This window comes from Sporobolomyces koalae, assembly GCF_050403365.1.
Source record: "Sporobolomyces koalae JCM15063 DNA, S_koalae_JCM15063T_v1_ctg72, whole genome shotgun sequence".
NCBI classification, from domain to species: Eukaryota; Fungi; Basidiomycota; class Microbotryomycetes; order Sporidiobolales; family Sporidiobolaceae; genus Sporobolomyces; species Sporobolomyces koalae.
Window position 1 is genome coordinate 1 of NW_027481699.1, and position 13,471 is coordinate 13,471.

Consider the following 13,471-nt stretch of genomic DNA (forward strand, 5'->3'; position numbering starts at 1 on the left):
GGGGAGTGTGCCATCGGAAGTAGGCCCCTGCTTGCCCGCGGATTGCCCGGTGTTGGCCACGCGATGTAGCCTAGGTGGCTAGCCGAGGCCGGGCAAGTCACTGGCTACAAACGCAGTTTCCCCAGTGCGAGTAAGAGCCGAGGCGAAGTGAAGCGCGTGAAGCGCGTCGAGGTGCGCAGCGATATGCGCACCACACTCTCGCACGGCGGCCCCCAGCGCGCATCGTAGTCATGACTTAGCGACGAGTTGTTATTCAATACAACATGGGAAACAGCACTGCTAATCAAGAAGGAAACGCGATTGTCGGCGGCGGGTTCAGGGGTCGAGTACTCCGTCGAGCAATCGGACGGAATCCACCACCTGCCACAGCTTGTTGCCCATCTCCTTCTCCTTCTCTGCCGCAGTTCCTCCTCCAGTACCTGCTTGGGTGCCGACTGGTTTCTGACCACTGCCGGCTCCTCCGCTTGGCGTCACTGTACCCGTTGTCGAACCTCCCAATTTGATCTTCAACCCTCCAGCGCTGTTTGCTGGCCCCTTGGCCTTCTTGTCTGCCCCTCCATGTCTCAACTCGCCCGCAATCTTGTCCGTCAAATCGTCGAATTCTGAATCGGCTTCGTCCGTCGTCGTGCCGTTCCCATTCTTGTCTTGCTGGTTCGGGCCCAAACTTGAATTCTCTCCCGCGAGTTTGGTCGCGCCTGCGGCACCAGACGAGGATCCTACCGCAGCAAGACCTGCAGGAGTTGTGACAGACGAAGATGACGAAGGTGTCGGATTGGCGAGTTCCGGGAACAGCGAGTTTCGCAATGACAACGATTTCGGAGACAGCGCAGGTCCAGTTCCGGCACCATTGCCTCCATTCGCGTTTCCGGACGTCGCAAGCGATTTTGAAGAAGTACTCGAGTGCATCACTGGTGCAGGAGCCGATGACTGGGAAGGGAGATCGAGAGGATTCGGGGGCAATGCCAACAAAGGCGGGAGCGAGACGACATGAGGTACGTCGGGGTGACCTTCGGGCACGCCGTGTAGCGAAGTCGGGTCGAGCAAGAATTTTGTCCGGTCCGGGTTCGCAACGTATGAAGAAGAGGACGATGCGATCGCAGTAGAAGACGAAGAGGGATCGCTCGAGCTGGACGCGCTCGGAATCGCTCGGGCAGATCCATAGAACGACATGGTTCGGTTCCTCGAGGAAGTCGACAGTCGGGGCATCTTGCCTGAAGATGTGATCGTCGTCGTGGTTGAAGAATTCGGAGGGGGTTCGTCCAAGGACATGGTCGTGTCTCCGGTGTCGTCCTTGACCGTTTGTTCAATCGCTGCGCCGCCTTGCTGGGGTTCGTCATCACTGTCCGACTCGTCCTCCGAGTCGGACTGCGGCGGTAGGGCGTACATCCTTTCGACTGCGCTTGTGTGCGTCGAGCCATTCGGTCCCAGCAATGCGGGCTGGATCGCGAACAAGGCGTGAAAGTCGGCAATCGAGAGGGGACAATTCTTGTCAGCGCGTGTAGAAGACCCTTGCGCACCATGCGCTCGGACATGGGGTTGGGCGGGGGCAAAAGTCGAAGCGGTCGTCGACGATGACGAAGAGGGTATCGGATCGCCACGCTGAGATGGTTTGCGAACGAGCGAGACTGCCGAGGAGATGATCTGTTTCATGTATAGCTGTCGACCAGGAAGGAAAAAAATTCAATTTGGTCCTGCAGCAACGAGGGAAGAGAAGGATCACGTACATCCAACGCATCGGCGAGCAAGACTGAGACTCCCGATTGATCAACGCCATTCGTCATGCCTTCCTCGTACGCGATCAGCAGCATGCGATCCCGTAGCGACTCTGAATCTGGAAGACTCCGAGACTCGCAACACAGCGGAGTCTGCACGAGCCGGTTATATTCTTGTGTAAAGTCTGACATTCGAAACCTTTGTCAGCACTCTACGGCCAGGTCTGGTCCAGGAGGAAGGCCGAAGCAGGAAAAGAAATGAATGCTCACTCGTCGGTAGACTCGCGCCTTGCCGATCGATCCCGTCCTGGAGCGATTTCGGCAAGCCATTGTCGGTCACTTCGCCCTGTCCACCTCGACTCGTTCGCAACAGCTGTCCGAGCGCTTCGGTCGTGTCGTCCTCCTTCTTGACGGTCGCGACCTGGTTCCCGAGGGTTTTGATCTCGGCCCGTTCGCGCTTGCCGACGCGCATGACGACCTGTTTGACTTTCTTGCGACGGTGATGTTGCAGTTCAGTGTCCTCCTCAGCGACGTCGTATCCAGTACCGATCCCGTTGCCGAGAATGGACAGGACGTTGCGCTTCTTTGTGCCACGGGGATTGAACCCTGCATGTCGAATCGAAGAAGAAGGCAAAGTCGGTCGAGTCGTGTTGTACAAAATTGCAAGCAACAATGCGTTGTGCAAGTTGACTGCAAAGGAAACGTGAATGTCGCGCTCCTGAGATAGAGAGGGAGGTAAAATGCGAGACGTACTCGCTTGCACCTTGTCTTCTTGGTGTTCAAACTGTTCGAAACACTTCTCGAGCACCTCGCCGAGTTCGATACGGGTGATCTTGCCCAGCAAGAACTCGGTCAAACTGTTCCAGTACACTTCACCGCCTTCTGGGTTCGGTCCACCCGCTCCTCCTCCAGCAGCAGCAGTAGTCGCGATCGTGTTACTCGTCGAGAACAAGAGAGCGAGTCGCTGTTTGATCGAGATGAGGTCTGCTCGTTTCGGTGGGGGTTGAGTCGGAGACGGGAGCAAGTCGGGAAGTGACAACGCCGGCGCGGGTTGACTTGCACCAACTCCAGTCGCGTGTCCTCCTGGTTCATGTGGACCCATCGTGAGACAGGTCACACGCGCTGCCGGTCGCCGTAGGTCGTTGGACTTGTTAGACACGCTTGAGAGATGAGACCAACTTGCGATTCGATCAATTAATCTCTCATTATTACGTCCGATTCGTTCTCTTCGCTCAGGCCGGTTTACCTTTACTCTTGAGATCGTACCCCCTCAGGAGAAGCAGCAGGGCAGAAAAAACATTATTGCAGATCAGGGGTTTCGTATCAATGTCTCGTAGGGGTACTACTATTCAGGTGGGACTGCAAACACTTCGAATCAAGGTCGGACTGTACGCTCAAACATCGGTGCGGTAAGAGAAAAATAAAAGAAAGGAGAAAAAACCAGGGCGGTTCGTTTGTTTCGTTGAAGCGTGTTCGTGAGCAGACTCTGATATCGCATCACGTTCGAGGAGCAACACACTCTAGTTGACGAGAGGCTGACGCTCAGAGTCGGATCCGAGCGCGATTGCTCCGTCCCTCGCAACAAAGGTGAAGTACAGCGACTGTGTGCTCGAAGCGTCAGGAGCTGGATATCGGGCACGAAAAGCTGGCCCCAAGGCCATAAGACGACTCACCTTGACAATCGCGACCAACGAGACGATGAACGAGGCGAGCGCGAACCAGTGGATCGTCTTGTCCGTCTGGTAGTCAAAGATGCCGTAGATCGTCCAGGCGAGCACGATCGCACCGGCGAGGTCACCTCCGCGCGAGCGGAACGCGTAGCCCCATGCAGTCACAGCGAGGAACGCAAGTGCGATGCAGACGAGGATGCGGGTCACAACCGAAGGGTGGGTGTGGTGGCCACCGCTAAAGAAAAGACAGTCGCTTGGTTAGTGACGAGGTCTTCCCTCGGAAGAGCGATGTGCTGAGTCGAGACGCACTGAGTAAAGAGCGCAAAGGCCGAGATGAGGACCGTCACGATCGACCATGCGTGCCAGAGCGAGAACGGCAGGTGGACAAAGAGGAGATCGCCGAGACCCTTGGCCGGGTAGTGCGCCGCGAGGGTGTAGTACACGGTCGAGACGGTCGAAGCAACGAGGAGCGCAAAGATGAACGCAACGATAAAGTGTCGCGTCACGAAAACATGGACGAAGATCGAGTTGAGGACCGCGACGAGCGCGAAGCGGTATCCAACGCCGTGGACGGCGTCGTGCGACTTGTCGAAGAATTGGTACACGACGTAACCGAGCAAGAGAAGGTCGCTGTATCCGAGATCGTCCAGTCAATCGAAAGGTAGGATCCGCTGCGATGCGGTTTGCCGACTCACATGATAGACCAGGTCCAGAAGACGTAGCGGGCCGGCGTGAACGCAGTCTCACGTCCTGCGCCGTTCGGTGCGAGACCACTGCAAGTCGCGAACGAGGTCAGCTGGTTCGCTTCGAAGTGGGGGAAGAGGGTGACTGCGGCCTGACCCGTAGAGGTTGGAAGAGAATAGGAACAGGAACGCAAGCACATTCACGACCTGGACATTCTGAACTCGTATCAGCTAGTGTGCGCGAAAGACCGAGCATCCTCATCCGAAGCGCAGTCGGGCCCGTTGCGCGAGATGCATATCGTCATGGGATTGATGCTGCAACTCTGCCCAGTGAACCGAACTCGTCACGGCACAAATTGGCAGTAGACTTGCCTTTAGGAAAAGATGATCATTCCTGAGGGCACGCGTGAGGGGGTAGCGAGGAGCGTCGTCAGTACCGAGAAAGTGATCCATGTGGAGACGGCGCAACGGCACAACAAGCCTGGGACCAAGTGGGCTCACCAGCGGTTGGCTTCTGTGGAGGGCATGGTGACGGTCAAGTATGCCGAATATACAGATGGAGAGTTGAACGAGGCAAGCGGGGAAAGAGAAGCGAAAGCAACAGCGCCTCGTCCCGAAAATGATCGCGCATTAATGTGATCGACAATATTCTCGCAAACACGCCCTTTTCACGGAGAATGCGGACTTGATACAAGAATAGCTGCGACCAAGAGCTCATCGTGTATCATTCGAACATTACGAGCTGTGCCCATCCGTCCGGATAACTAGACCGGTGTTCGCAAAACCGTATGCGGAGGCACGTAGGTTCAGAGGTACAGCGAACGGCGAATCTTTGCGGAAAATTATATTTTTTGAAAATAAATGCATCAGTTTTCGGTGCCAACTTTTTGCAACGCTGGGCTCCGCTGGGGGTACCGAACGTAATTCTGTGCTGTCCTCTCTTGATATGCCACCGGCAAGAAGCTCCTGTGCAGCGAGAGGCGAGAGCTGAGGCCGTCCTTCCCCACATGGAACTCTCGACGCTCATCACGAGTCAAGCACCGTACGGGAAACACTGTTCATGCCGTGAGCACTGATAGAGAGCACGGGCTTACCATTGGAACCGCAAGCAACCCCCAGCGTTGCGAAAAGTGGACACCAAAAAACGATGCATTTATTTTCAAAAAATATAATTTTCCGTAAAGATTCGCCGTTCGCTGTAAGAACGTCTGACAAGCCATGCTCGACGATCATCGAATTGTCAACTTCAAAAGATAATTTCAGCTTGGATGCCCCTCCTTTCGCTACCATAGGGGCAAGCCCTCTTGCTGCTGATTCGCCCGTCAGAGACTCGTCACCTACGGGTCGAGCGGACCTTCCGCAAGTTGCGAATGACTTTGTCTGGACGCGGACGATTCCGACCAACTCGATGAGCGCCAGTATGACCTTCAAGGGGTGTCCGTTCACATGCCCATCTTGCCGTACCTTGTTGGAGGATGGAGCGCAGGGTCGTTCAACAGGGGAGATCGGGACTGATGGAAACGTTGAAGTTCCTAGTCAAGCGTGCACCTGCTGACGAGCGCCAGCACGCCTTGTTCGCTCAGCGGCTTGATTCTCAAGCTGCGGTTCTGCGATCCGGAAATACAACAGTGGCATTAGTCTGGTTCAGGTTCTCGTATCACGAACGGGATAATGATCACTCACCGAATCGGCGCTTCACGACGGGGTGCAACCTGGCGTACCAGCATGTTCGACCGCTCTCTCCTCGTCCGACTTGAGTCGCTCGATCGAGCCCCAGATCCCTCTCTTGATGAGGACCAACCCTACGTTTCTTCCGGATCCGTTCCTCTGCTCGACTCGACCCGAACCCGACTCGATCTCGACTTCCCACTCTCGCGTCTGATCCAGGACGAGGTTGCCTTGAGGGTCGATGCAAACGAACGTGCCGATAAATTGCCGTGAAGTGGAAGGTACGGTCACGCGTAGAGAAGAGCCGAGCAGCGCAGTGATGAGGTCGATCGCTGACGTCGAGTTGGGCACAGGCTTGAGAGACGGGAACGGCGGTAGTGGGGGGATCTCGCTTAGCGACATGCTGCGTCTGCTCTATGACGGTTTGCGGTGCAATGCAGAAGGAATAGGAAGCGTCATTTCGCGGATGGACTAGGGTTCGACAAATATTGTAATCGTCAATTAAGATTTTGTAATCAGGGTGAGTGTTCAACATTACGAACCAATAATTATGTGTACTTGAACAAGTTTCGAGTTATGGGTCTCGACGCCTCGAGGGGAGGAAGCTTGGCTTAGCAAGTGTTCACGAGCTGACGTTCGCGACATGCGGGGACAAAACCATACGAGACTGGTATTGAGACCGCGAAGCCCGCCGTTTCACTGTAATACGCCTTCGTGCGACTCGGCTGATCCATTGCAGAACAGGAAGATGGGAAGCGGTGAAGTGAACAAAGAGATCGCGAACGAGATCCTCAAGCTCGGAAAAGCAATTGCGAATGCTCGTCTCGTACGAGTGCGATGCTGCCGAACGCTACAGACTGATCTCGTCGATCTCATCGCTTGCGGGTGATCGTGGGTAGTTGAAGTGAGGGGGGCAGGGCGTGAATGCGCTCAGCAAATCAAGCTTCGCTATTTCCAATGTAGCCCTCGTCATGAATGTTGCTGCAGAATGGTACCCAGCCCAAGCCGTAGAGTTGCGACGACCTCGGACTTTTGCGCCTATGTCGCGGTGTTCCAGATGGACGCGTTGGCAAGCTGGCTGTCGCGCATGCCGAAGAGTTCTTTGCCTCGGCGATGCGTTTCCGGCGCGACTTCTTTGGCTTTCCGTAGCGTCGGAATCCACGTCTCTTCCATGCAAATTTGCTCGGCCTGAAGCGTATTGAATCACTCTGAGCGAGTACGGCGTCGAGCGAGTACGACGTCAAGTCGGACTCCTCAGGCACCGACGGCGGGAGGCTGATGGACGGTCTCAGCACCTCAGCTCAGACAGCATAGATCTTGGTGACAGCCTCAAAGGGCTAGGGACACATAGGCGACGCGGAGCGCGATCAGGCGCGTCAGGTTCGCGAGAATGTCGGCTTCGAGCGCTCAGCTACCGTAGAGCGGGACAAAGTTCTGCGCATTCGTTGACAAGCAGTCGCGTGACAATCTCGTGTAGATATGCCGGCATCGAGAAGCGATAGTGATGCGTAGATGCAACGCAGAGATCGCGAAAAAAAGATGAAACTCGCACATTTTCCGCTCATCAATCGCCGTTCCGGAACCATGGCACCTACCAAGCGAGGATCCGAGGCAGCCGTCAAGCGGGTCCGCAAGAACAAGAAAGCGCGCAAGAACGCTGCTGAACACAGTCCCGAGCCGGTCGTCCTGGGCGCAGCCAAAGCAGCTTCTCACGCTCCAACAAAAGATCAAGAGGAGCTCGATCTCGAGGAGGCAGTGTTTGGACGGCGAACAGAGGATGCAGACAACCTGTGGGACCTCGCAGAGGAAGATGTCGCCTCAAGATCGAAGGGCAAGTTGAGGCAGGATCTCGACGGCGAAGACAGCGAAGCAGAAATCGACTACGAGGATGTCGAGGAGACAGGTCTTGAACGGCTCAAGGACGACAGCGTGAGTGCTTCGTGTGCCGCTCAATGGTTGACACAACGTCGCTGAACTAGTATACTCTCCGAACAGCTATTCTTCTTCGATGCGCCCGCAACTGCAAGCGGCTCGAACGATCTCGCAATGACTACTGTTGCTGATACAAGCTCATCGGATGAGGGAGAGGATTCGGAAGAGGACGACGAGGATGATGAAGGCTCGTCGGTACCGAAAACCGCCTTGCGGTCCCGCAATATCCGACAAGCAGCCTGGTACGATCCAGCAGACGAGGAGCTGCAGATCAGTCTGCAGGGACAGAAGCGATTGCGGAAGTTGAGGGACGCGGCAGCCGAAGATGTCGTGAGCGGACTCGAGTACGAGAACAGGCTACGAAGACAGTGAGTGCCGTCTCTTTCTTTTCCGGACCCGTGCTACCAAATCCTAGACGCTGATCCGCCCGTTTTAGGTTCGAGAAGCTGCATCCGACACCACAATGGGCTGTCGATGCGCGTCGCAAGATTCTTAAAAAGCGTGCTGCACAGGCTCAACAAGGAGGCAATGCTGCGCTCTTGGTGGACTCGGACGTGTCTGACGCCGAGACCGATTCCGAAGATGGCGACAGCGCAGACGAGAAAGATGAAGCAGATGATCTCTTCAGGAAGGCTACTATCGGTGGCGGAGGCAGGCGAGTCAAGGGTGGTCGCTTGGAACCTGGAGAGATCGATATCGACCGAGTCCGGGATGCGAATCAGCATGATCCAAAATCAGTGAGCTTCTTCCCTGTACAACACCGCCCGCATCCGTCTCTAACCGCTTGCTGCTCTTAGGCTCCTATCGTCGAGATTGGTTTCCACCCACGCGCACAGGTCTTGTTCTCTGCTACCTCGGATCGACGACTGCGCCTGTTCCAGATCGACGGTACCGACAACCCGCTCTTGCAATCTCTCCACCTTCCTGAACTCCCCATTTCGAGCGCTGCATTCCACCCTTCGGGCTCTTCGATCCTCCTGACCGGAAATCGACCGTTCTTCCTGTCGTACGACTTGCAAACGGGTCAGACGCTGAGATCGCCACGCGGCTTGCTCAATGCTGGGATCGGAGGATCCGACAAATCAGCCACTGGGGGAGCGGGAGGAATGGAGAAATTCAGATTCTCTCCCGGCACGGGCGACATCTTGGCGGTCGGAGGACGAAGAGGTTACGTGCATCTTGTCGACTGGTCTGCATCGGGTGTATCGAGAGGAGGTCAAGTTATCGGTGAGGTCAAGATGAACGATGCCGTCAAAGGCATCGCCTGGCAACGAGAAGGGCGCGAGTTGCTCACGTTAGGCGAGAACTCGGAAGTATACGTTTGGGACGTCGGTACGAGGAAGTGTGTTGACCGGTGGAAGGACGATGGTGGGTTTGGCGGTATCGGGCTCGAGACCAGTCGCGACGGGGAATACACCGCTGTTGGGTATGTCTATCGCTCGCTGCCTATCCCTCCAAAGCTGACCAGGCTGCGCCTTCGTATAGATCATCGACCGGTATCGTCAACTTGTACGATTCGGCCTCGAAGGGTACCTACGCTCAAGGCGCTGAACGCAAGGCGAGGAAGGCAGTCGAGAACCTCACTACTTCTGTCACGACTATGCGCTTCAACCACGACAGCCAATTGCTCGCCCTCGCGAGCAAGACTGACAAGGATCAACTCAAGCTCGTAAGTACTAAGTTGGTCGTATCCTTCATGGCCGTTCCGCTCACGCTTGTCTCGTCCAGGTGCATCTGCCGACATGCTCAGTATTCTCGAATTGGCCGACGCAGCAAACTCCGCTGCATCATGTCACATGTATCGACTTTTCGAAACGAAGCGAGTGGCTCGCAGTCGGCAACCAACGCGGCAAGGTCCTGCTCTACGAAGTCAAGCAGTTTGCACGGGGGTCAAAGGGAAGATCTAGACGGTGATCCCGAGATCGGTTGCAATGACACAGACACGCCGAGATTACATATGCACATGCGAAAACAAACAAGTATGCGAGAGCGACTACTGTATCACGGCCAGATATCCGGCCTAACGGGCTAATCGCGAGTTTTGCAATTAGCGCGACAGCGGGGGAGTGAACGGGGGAGGTGGTGAGCGTGCAGGCACGGTTGCGTTCGATTTTAAGGTTTGGAAGGAAGGTGCGGCCGGACTCGAAACCGATCGCGGAGAGCTCGGAGTTCTGTCTCGGCTATCCCGTCTGGCCAACAGGCCGACGGGCGGAATTGATTTGAGGCGAGGTCGTTTTGGTTCCTCGACATCGACATCGATATCGAAACAGTCTGCGTTGTCGCGCAAGGATCGGGATTCGGGATCTACAGGGGCCTCGCGAGGGGCGCTCGGGGGAAAAAACGCCATCCGGAAAGACTTGCCTTGTCGCGCCATGCGGTGCGTTCCACGTCCGAGCCAATGAAGGATCAGGAGGGACGGGAAGAATGCGAGAGTTCTGAGTTGTCGCTTGTCAGTATCGACGGCATTGACGGAGTTTGATCGAGGAGTACGTACGACCAGACGACAATCGGAACGTACCACGGCAAGGGCAGACCGACATGGGTCTGCCATTCCGCGAGTCCGCTCAAAACTTGCGTTGCTGGTGAGAAGAGGAACCCGAGTCCTGCTTGCTGTCAAACGAGAGCACAGTTGACGGCTGCCGACAATTAATCTATCTGAGTTTCATGTAGACTTACGACATGCAGCCAAATCGACATCGGAGACTTTTTCCGCGGCTGTGCTGGCTTCGGTGAGAAGTATTTCGTGAAGGTATAGTCCCCCGTCACCCAGGCAATCACGAGAGACGCCACCATGATGAGGCCAAAGACTTTGTGTGCATCGAGTGGAGTCTCTTTCGGCGTACTGATTCCTGCCGCGTATGCCAGGGTGACACATATGATCTGCAGGCGAATTAGACGGCAATCAGGGTGAGTGTTGCCCTGATAGATATGACGAAGAGACTGTCGACGCTAGGACCGTGCGCGACCCACCAGCATGGGGAATACGACGTAGACCTGCAATCGCTTATGCAGGATCGCCGCTTTCGGGCCGTGACTCTTGCCGATGCTCACGATGCAGATAGCGAGTGGACACATCACTGCGAGTCCGAAGAACCCGACGAGGCCCTGGCCACCAACAAATTCAGTTTCTCTTGCTCCGCGTTTCAGTCAAGAACGGTTGATCCTCACATGCAGGGCTATCAGTCGAGCGTATCGTGCTTGTGCCGCAATGTCGTCTGGGCTTAAGTTCGACATTTCGCCCGAATCTGTTCCACTCTGACGACGCCAGAGCTCGGTGACGCCCGATATCTCGTTCAGCATATCGTTGCGTTGCTTTGCTCTGTCGGGATGCTGCTCTGACAGAAGAGAGCGCTTGCACGCCTAGAGAAGAACACCTGTCACAAACACGGACGAATTTCGAAAATGACCAACCCGGCTCGCTGCGTACCCGGAAGCTGCCCGATCCCGTGCATGCTTGGAGTGTGTTCACATGTATCCATCCTCGACACGATATAGTACCGAAGTAACTCGTTTCAAATTCCAGTCCAAGTTTTCACTAACTTGACCCGCTAAACCACTTGCCTGACGGTTCTCGCTCGACGTTGACACCGCCATTGACTGCCACCAGTTGGACAGTGTCCAGATCATCACGGTTGTCCGAGACACTCAGCTCCCTCTCGAGCTCGTCCATCAAACGCGTCGACTCTGCGTCGTCCAGTACGACGGAGTCAGCATCGTCGCGACTGTCTCCCTCGTTGTCTTTGGGCTCTTCGCTAGCAGGCTCGAGCACGCCTCCTTGCTGTTCAAGTCGATCATTCGGCCCTCCCACGATCTCGGCGCTCAGTGATGCGTGCCTTGAGATCTGCAACGGCACCGGAGCTTTGTCCTGGGGATCGTCCTGAGCACCTCCTGCGCAGGTGGCAGCTGCGCTTGTCGTGACGCTCGCAGGTCGAGGAGACGGAGTAGAAGTTTCCGGCACGAGGACCACTTGACGCGCATGGTCTCCGGAGAGGTGAGACCTGATCGAGGGAAGGGTCGACGTCGAGACAGGTGTAGCCACTGTACGACTTGCCGCGGACGTTGACGCACGATGATTGACGACAGCTGTGCCCGAAAAGGGCATGAAGGCGAGCCGAGGTGAAATCGCAGGCGCCGGCGCCGGCGGTGGCGACAAGGCAGGGAGGCTCAGAGGGGTCATCTTCGACGTAGGGATTGTGGGCGCATTGGCAGCGATGTAGGGGGTCCCAGCTGATGGGGTCGGAGGATATACTGGGGGTGGCGAGGACGCAACAGCCTCGGAGCTGCCCGGCCAGATTGAAGGTGCAGGGCTTCTCGTGCCAGGTAGTGGCAATAAAACGTGATTCGCCTCGAGTTCAGCGTCGAAGAGGATACTCTCATGTGGCATTCGTGATGTGTTGTTGCTCGACGTGCTGCCTCGCGAGGACCCCTTAGTGAGGGAAGCTTCGTACTCTTCCCTTGTTGTTGCGCCGATCCATTCGGTATCACCTTGAATGAGTTGCCGCCCCCCTACACCGTCTCCCTTCGAGTATGCGTGACCTATGAGACCTTCGTGCTCTTCGTCCCTGTCTCCACTCAGACCTGTAGCACGATATTCCGAGGTTCCGAGGAAGAGCTCGCGAGGCGGCACGTATTGCCGGGATGTCGCAGGTCGATCGAAAAAAGCTTGGGCCAAGGATTGACCGCGACGCATCCTCAGTAGACCGCCAATCACGACGAAAGGCGTGACAACCGCAACGGGGACACCAGCGATACTGTGCCAGAAGAGCGAAATGTCAGGAGCCGTGGGAAGATTCTCGAGCGCATGGTTCGCAAGTTCTCACATCCAGTGCACCAGACTGATCCATAGCGGGACTGTGTTTCCGAGTCGTTTCCACTCCTCGAATCCCCAGGTCACTTGCAGCCCACCGAGGGTCAAGATGGCGATACCTAGCGCGATGTGTGACCAGTTCGCGATTCGTCGCTTGTCTGGGAGGACTTCATCCTCTCTCGCATTTTGCCGCTTCTTTGTCTGTACGATATGAGCCCATGCTCCAATGATAACCTGGAAGAGCAGGAGTCCAACGAGGACGAAACCGAGGAACTGTGGGATAGGCAAATAAATACGAGTGGTCTTCGCCCGTGGTTCGAGACTCGACTGACCTTGTGCTTGTGCATGCTGCGATCCTTGTCGTACGTTAATACGGGGAGGACGGCAGCAAGACCCACTGCGAAGTACTGGCAGAAGCGGATTCATCGGTGGGTGCCGCGATAGAAATGAACCGGGAGTGTCACTTACCGTCAGAGGCACGGCCAGGAACAGCTGCATTCGATAGTGAAGCTTGAACCAAAGAGGTCCCCAGCTGCGGCCGACCGAAGCAATCACAACACCTGCAGATGATCGCATGGGTACTGGTTCGCCGAGAATACGGTCTACAGAGGGAACGAGACTCACCAATCGGGGCAGCAACTTGAAGCGCAAGGAACCCGCACACAGCATGTACCACCAGGATAGTGTTGCGTCGCTGCAGATCCCCAACCTCATTATCGTGCGCCTCTGTCGGATCTCGCGACGACAGCGACGGTACCGCCCAAGCCCCGACTACGTGTTCAAGCAGGAGTGGCAGCGCCAAGTGCAACCACGTTATTGTTCTGACCATGGCGGTGAGCACTCGTGAGCAAGAGCGAGAGTGGAAAGCCCGAGAGAGAGGACACTCCGCAAGGGGAACGAGCGCGCGCGCAAAGTCCTCGGAGTGAGGAGGCCTACGCAAACACTGCAGCCTTCGCTCTCTCACTTGGGCCTTCCTCCAGCTATCATCTCTCAGCGGCT

General features: G+C 56.0%; 6 protein-coding genes across 6 annotated transcripts; 1 reads left to right on the forward strand and 5 right to left on the reverse strand.

Moving 5' to 3' along the window:
- Positions 1-315: 315 nt before the first annotated feature.
- Positions 316-2,814, reverse strand: JCM15063_000047 (TADA1 family protein; the record flags this gene model as incomplete). The annotated part of the gene is made up of 4 exons (XM_076681463.1): positions 316-1,656; positions 1,725-1,897; positions 1,983-2,402; positions 2,466-2,814. 4 exons carry the CDS (start codon positions 2,812-2,814, stop codon positions 316-318), a joined length of 2,283 nt encoding a protein of 760 aa, XP_076531392.1.
- Positions 2,815-3,232: 418 nt separating this feature from the next.
- JCM15063_000048 (uncharacterized protein) lies at positions 3,233-4,592 on the reverse strand (the record flags this gene model as incomplete). Its single annotated transcript, XM_076681464.1, has 7 exons — positions 3,233-3,313; positions 3,386-3,617; positions 3,692-4,012; positions 4,078-4,155; positions 4,223-4,272; positions 4,438-4,459; positions 4,567-4,592. The coding sequence occupies 7 exons, from the start codon at positions 4,590-4,592 to the stop codon at positions 3,233-3,235; spliced, it is 810 nt and encodes a 269-aa protein (XP_076531393.1).
- A 1,168-nt stretch (positions 4,593-5,760) lies between these two features.
- Positions 5,761-6,135, reverse strand: JCM15063_000049 (uncharacterized protein; the record flags this gene model as incomplete). Its single annotated transcript, XM_076681465.1, has 1 exon — positions 5,761-6,135. One exon carries the CDS (start codon positions 6,133-6,135, stop codon positions 5,761-5,763), a length of 375 nt encoding a protein of 124 aa, XP_076531394.1.
- A 1,182-nt stretch (positions 6,136-7,317) lies between these two features.
- On the forward strand, positions 7,318-9,579 carry UTP18 (Utp18p; the record flags this gene model as incomplete). Its single annotated transcript, XM_076681466.1, has 6 exons — positions 7,318-7,662; positions 7,729-8,033; positions 8,102-8,402; positions 8,463-9,091; positions 9,151-9,334; positions 9,394-9,579. The coding sequence occupies 6 exons, from the start codon at positions 7,318-7,320 to the stop codon at positions 9,577-9,579; spliced, it is 1,950 nt and encodes a 649-aa protein (XP_076531395.1).
- A 133-nt stretch (positions 9,580-9,712) lies between these two features.
- JCM15063_000051 (uncharacterized protein) lies at positions 9,713-10,965 on the reverse strand (the record flags this gene model as incomplete). The annotated part of the gene is made up of 5 exons (XM_076681467.1): positions 9,713-10,100; positions 10,160-10,275; positions 10,342-10,545; positions 10,636-10,770; positions 10,834-10,965. The coding sequence occupies 5 exons, from the start codon at positions 10,963-10,965 to the stop codon at positions 9,713-9,715; spliced, it is 975 nt and encodes a 324-aa protein (XP_076531396.1).
- A 235-nt stretch (positions 10,966-11,200) lies between these two features.
- Positions 11,201-13,301, reverse strand: JCM15063_000052 (cytochrome b561 domain-containing protein; the record flags this gene model as incomplete). The annotated part of the gene is made up of 5 exons (XM_076681468.1): positions 11,201-12,416; positions 12,486-12,745; positions 12,805-12,879; positions 12,941-13,032; positions 13,097-13,301. The coding sequence occupies 5 exons, from the start codon at positions 13,299-13,301 to the stop codon at positions 11,201-11,203; spliced, it is 1,848 nt and encodes a 615-aa protein (XP_076531397.1).
- Positions 13,302-13,471: the final 170 nt, after the last annotated feature.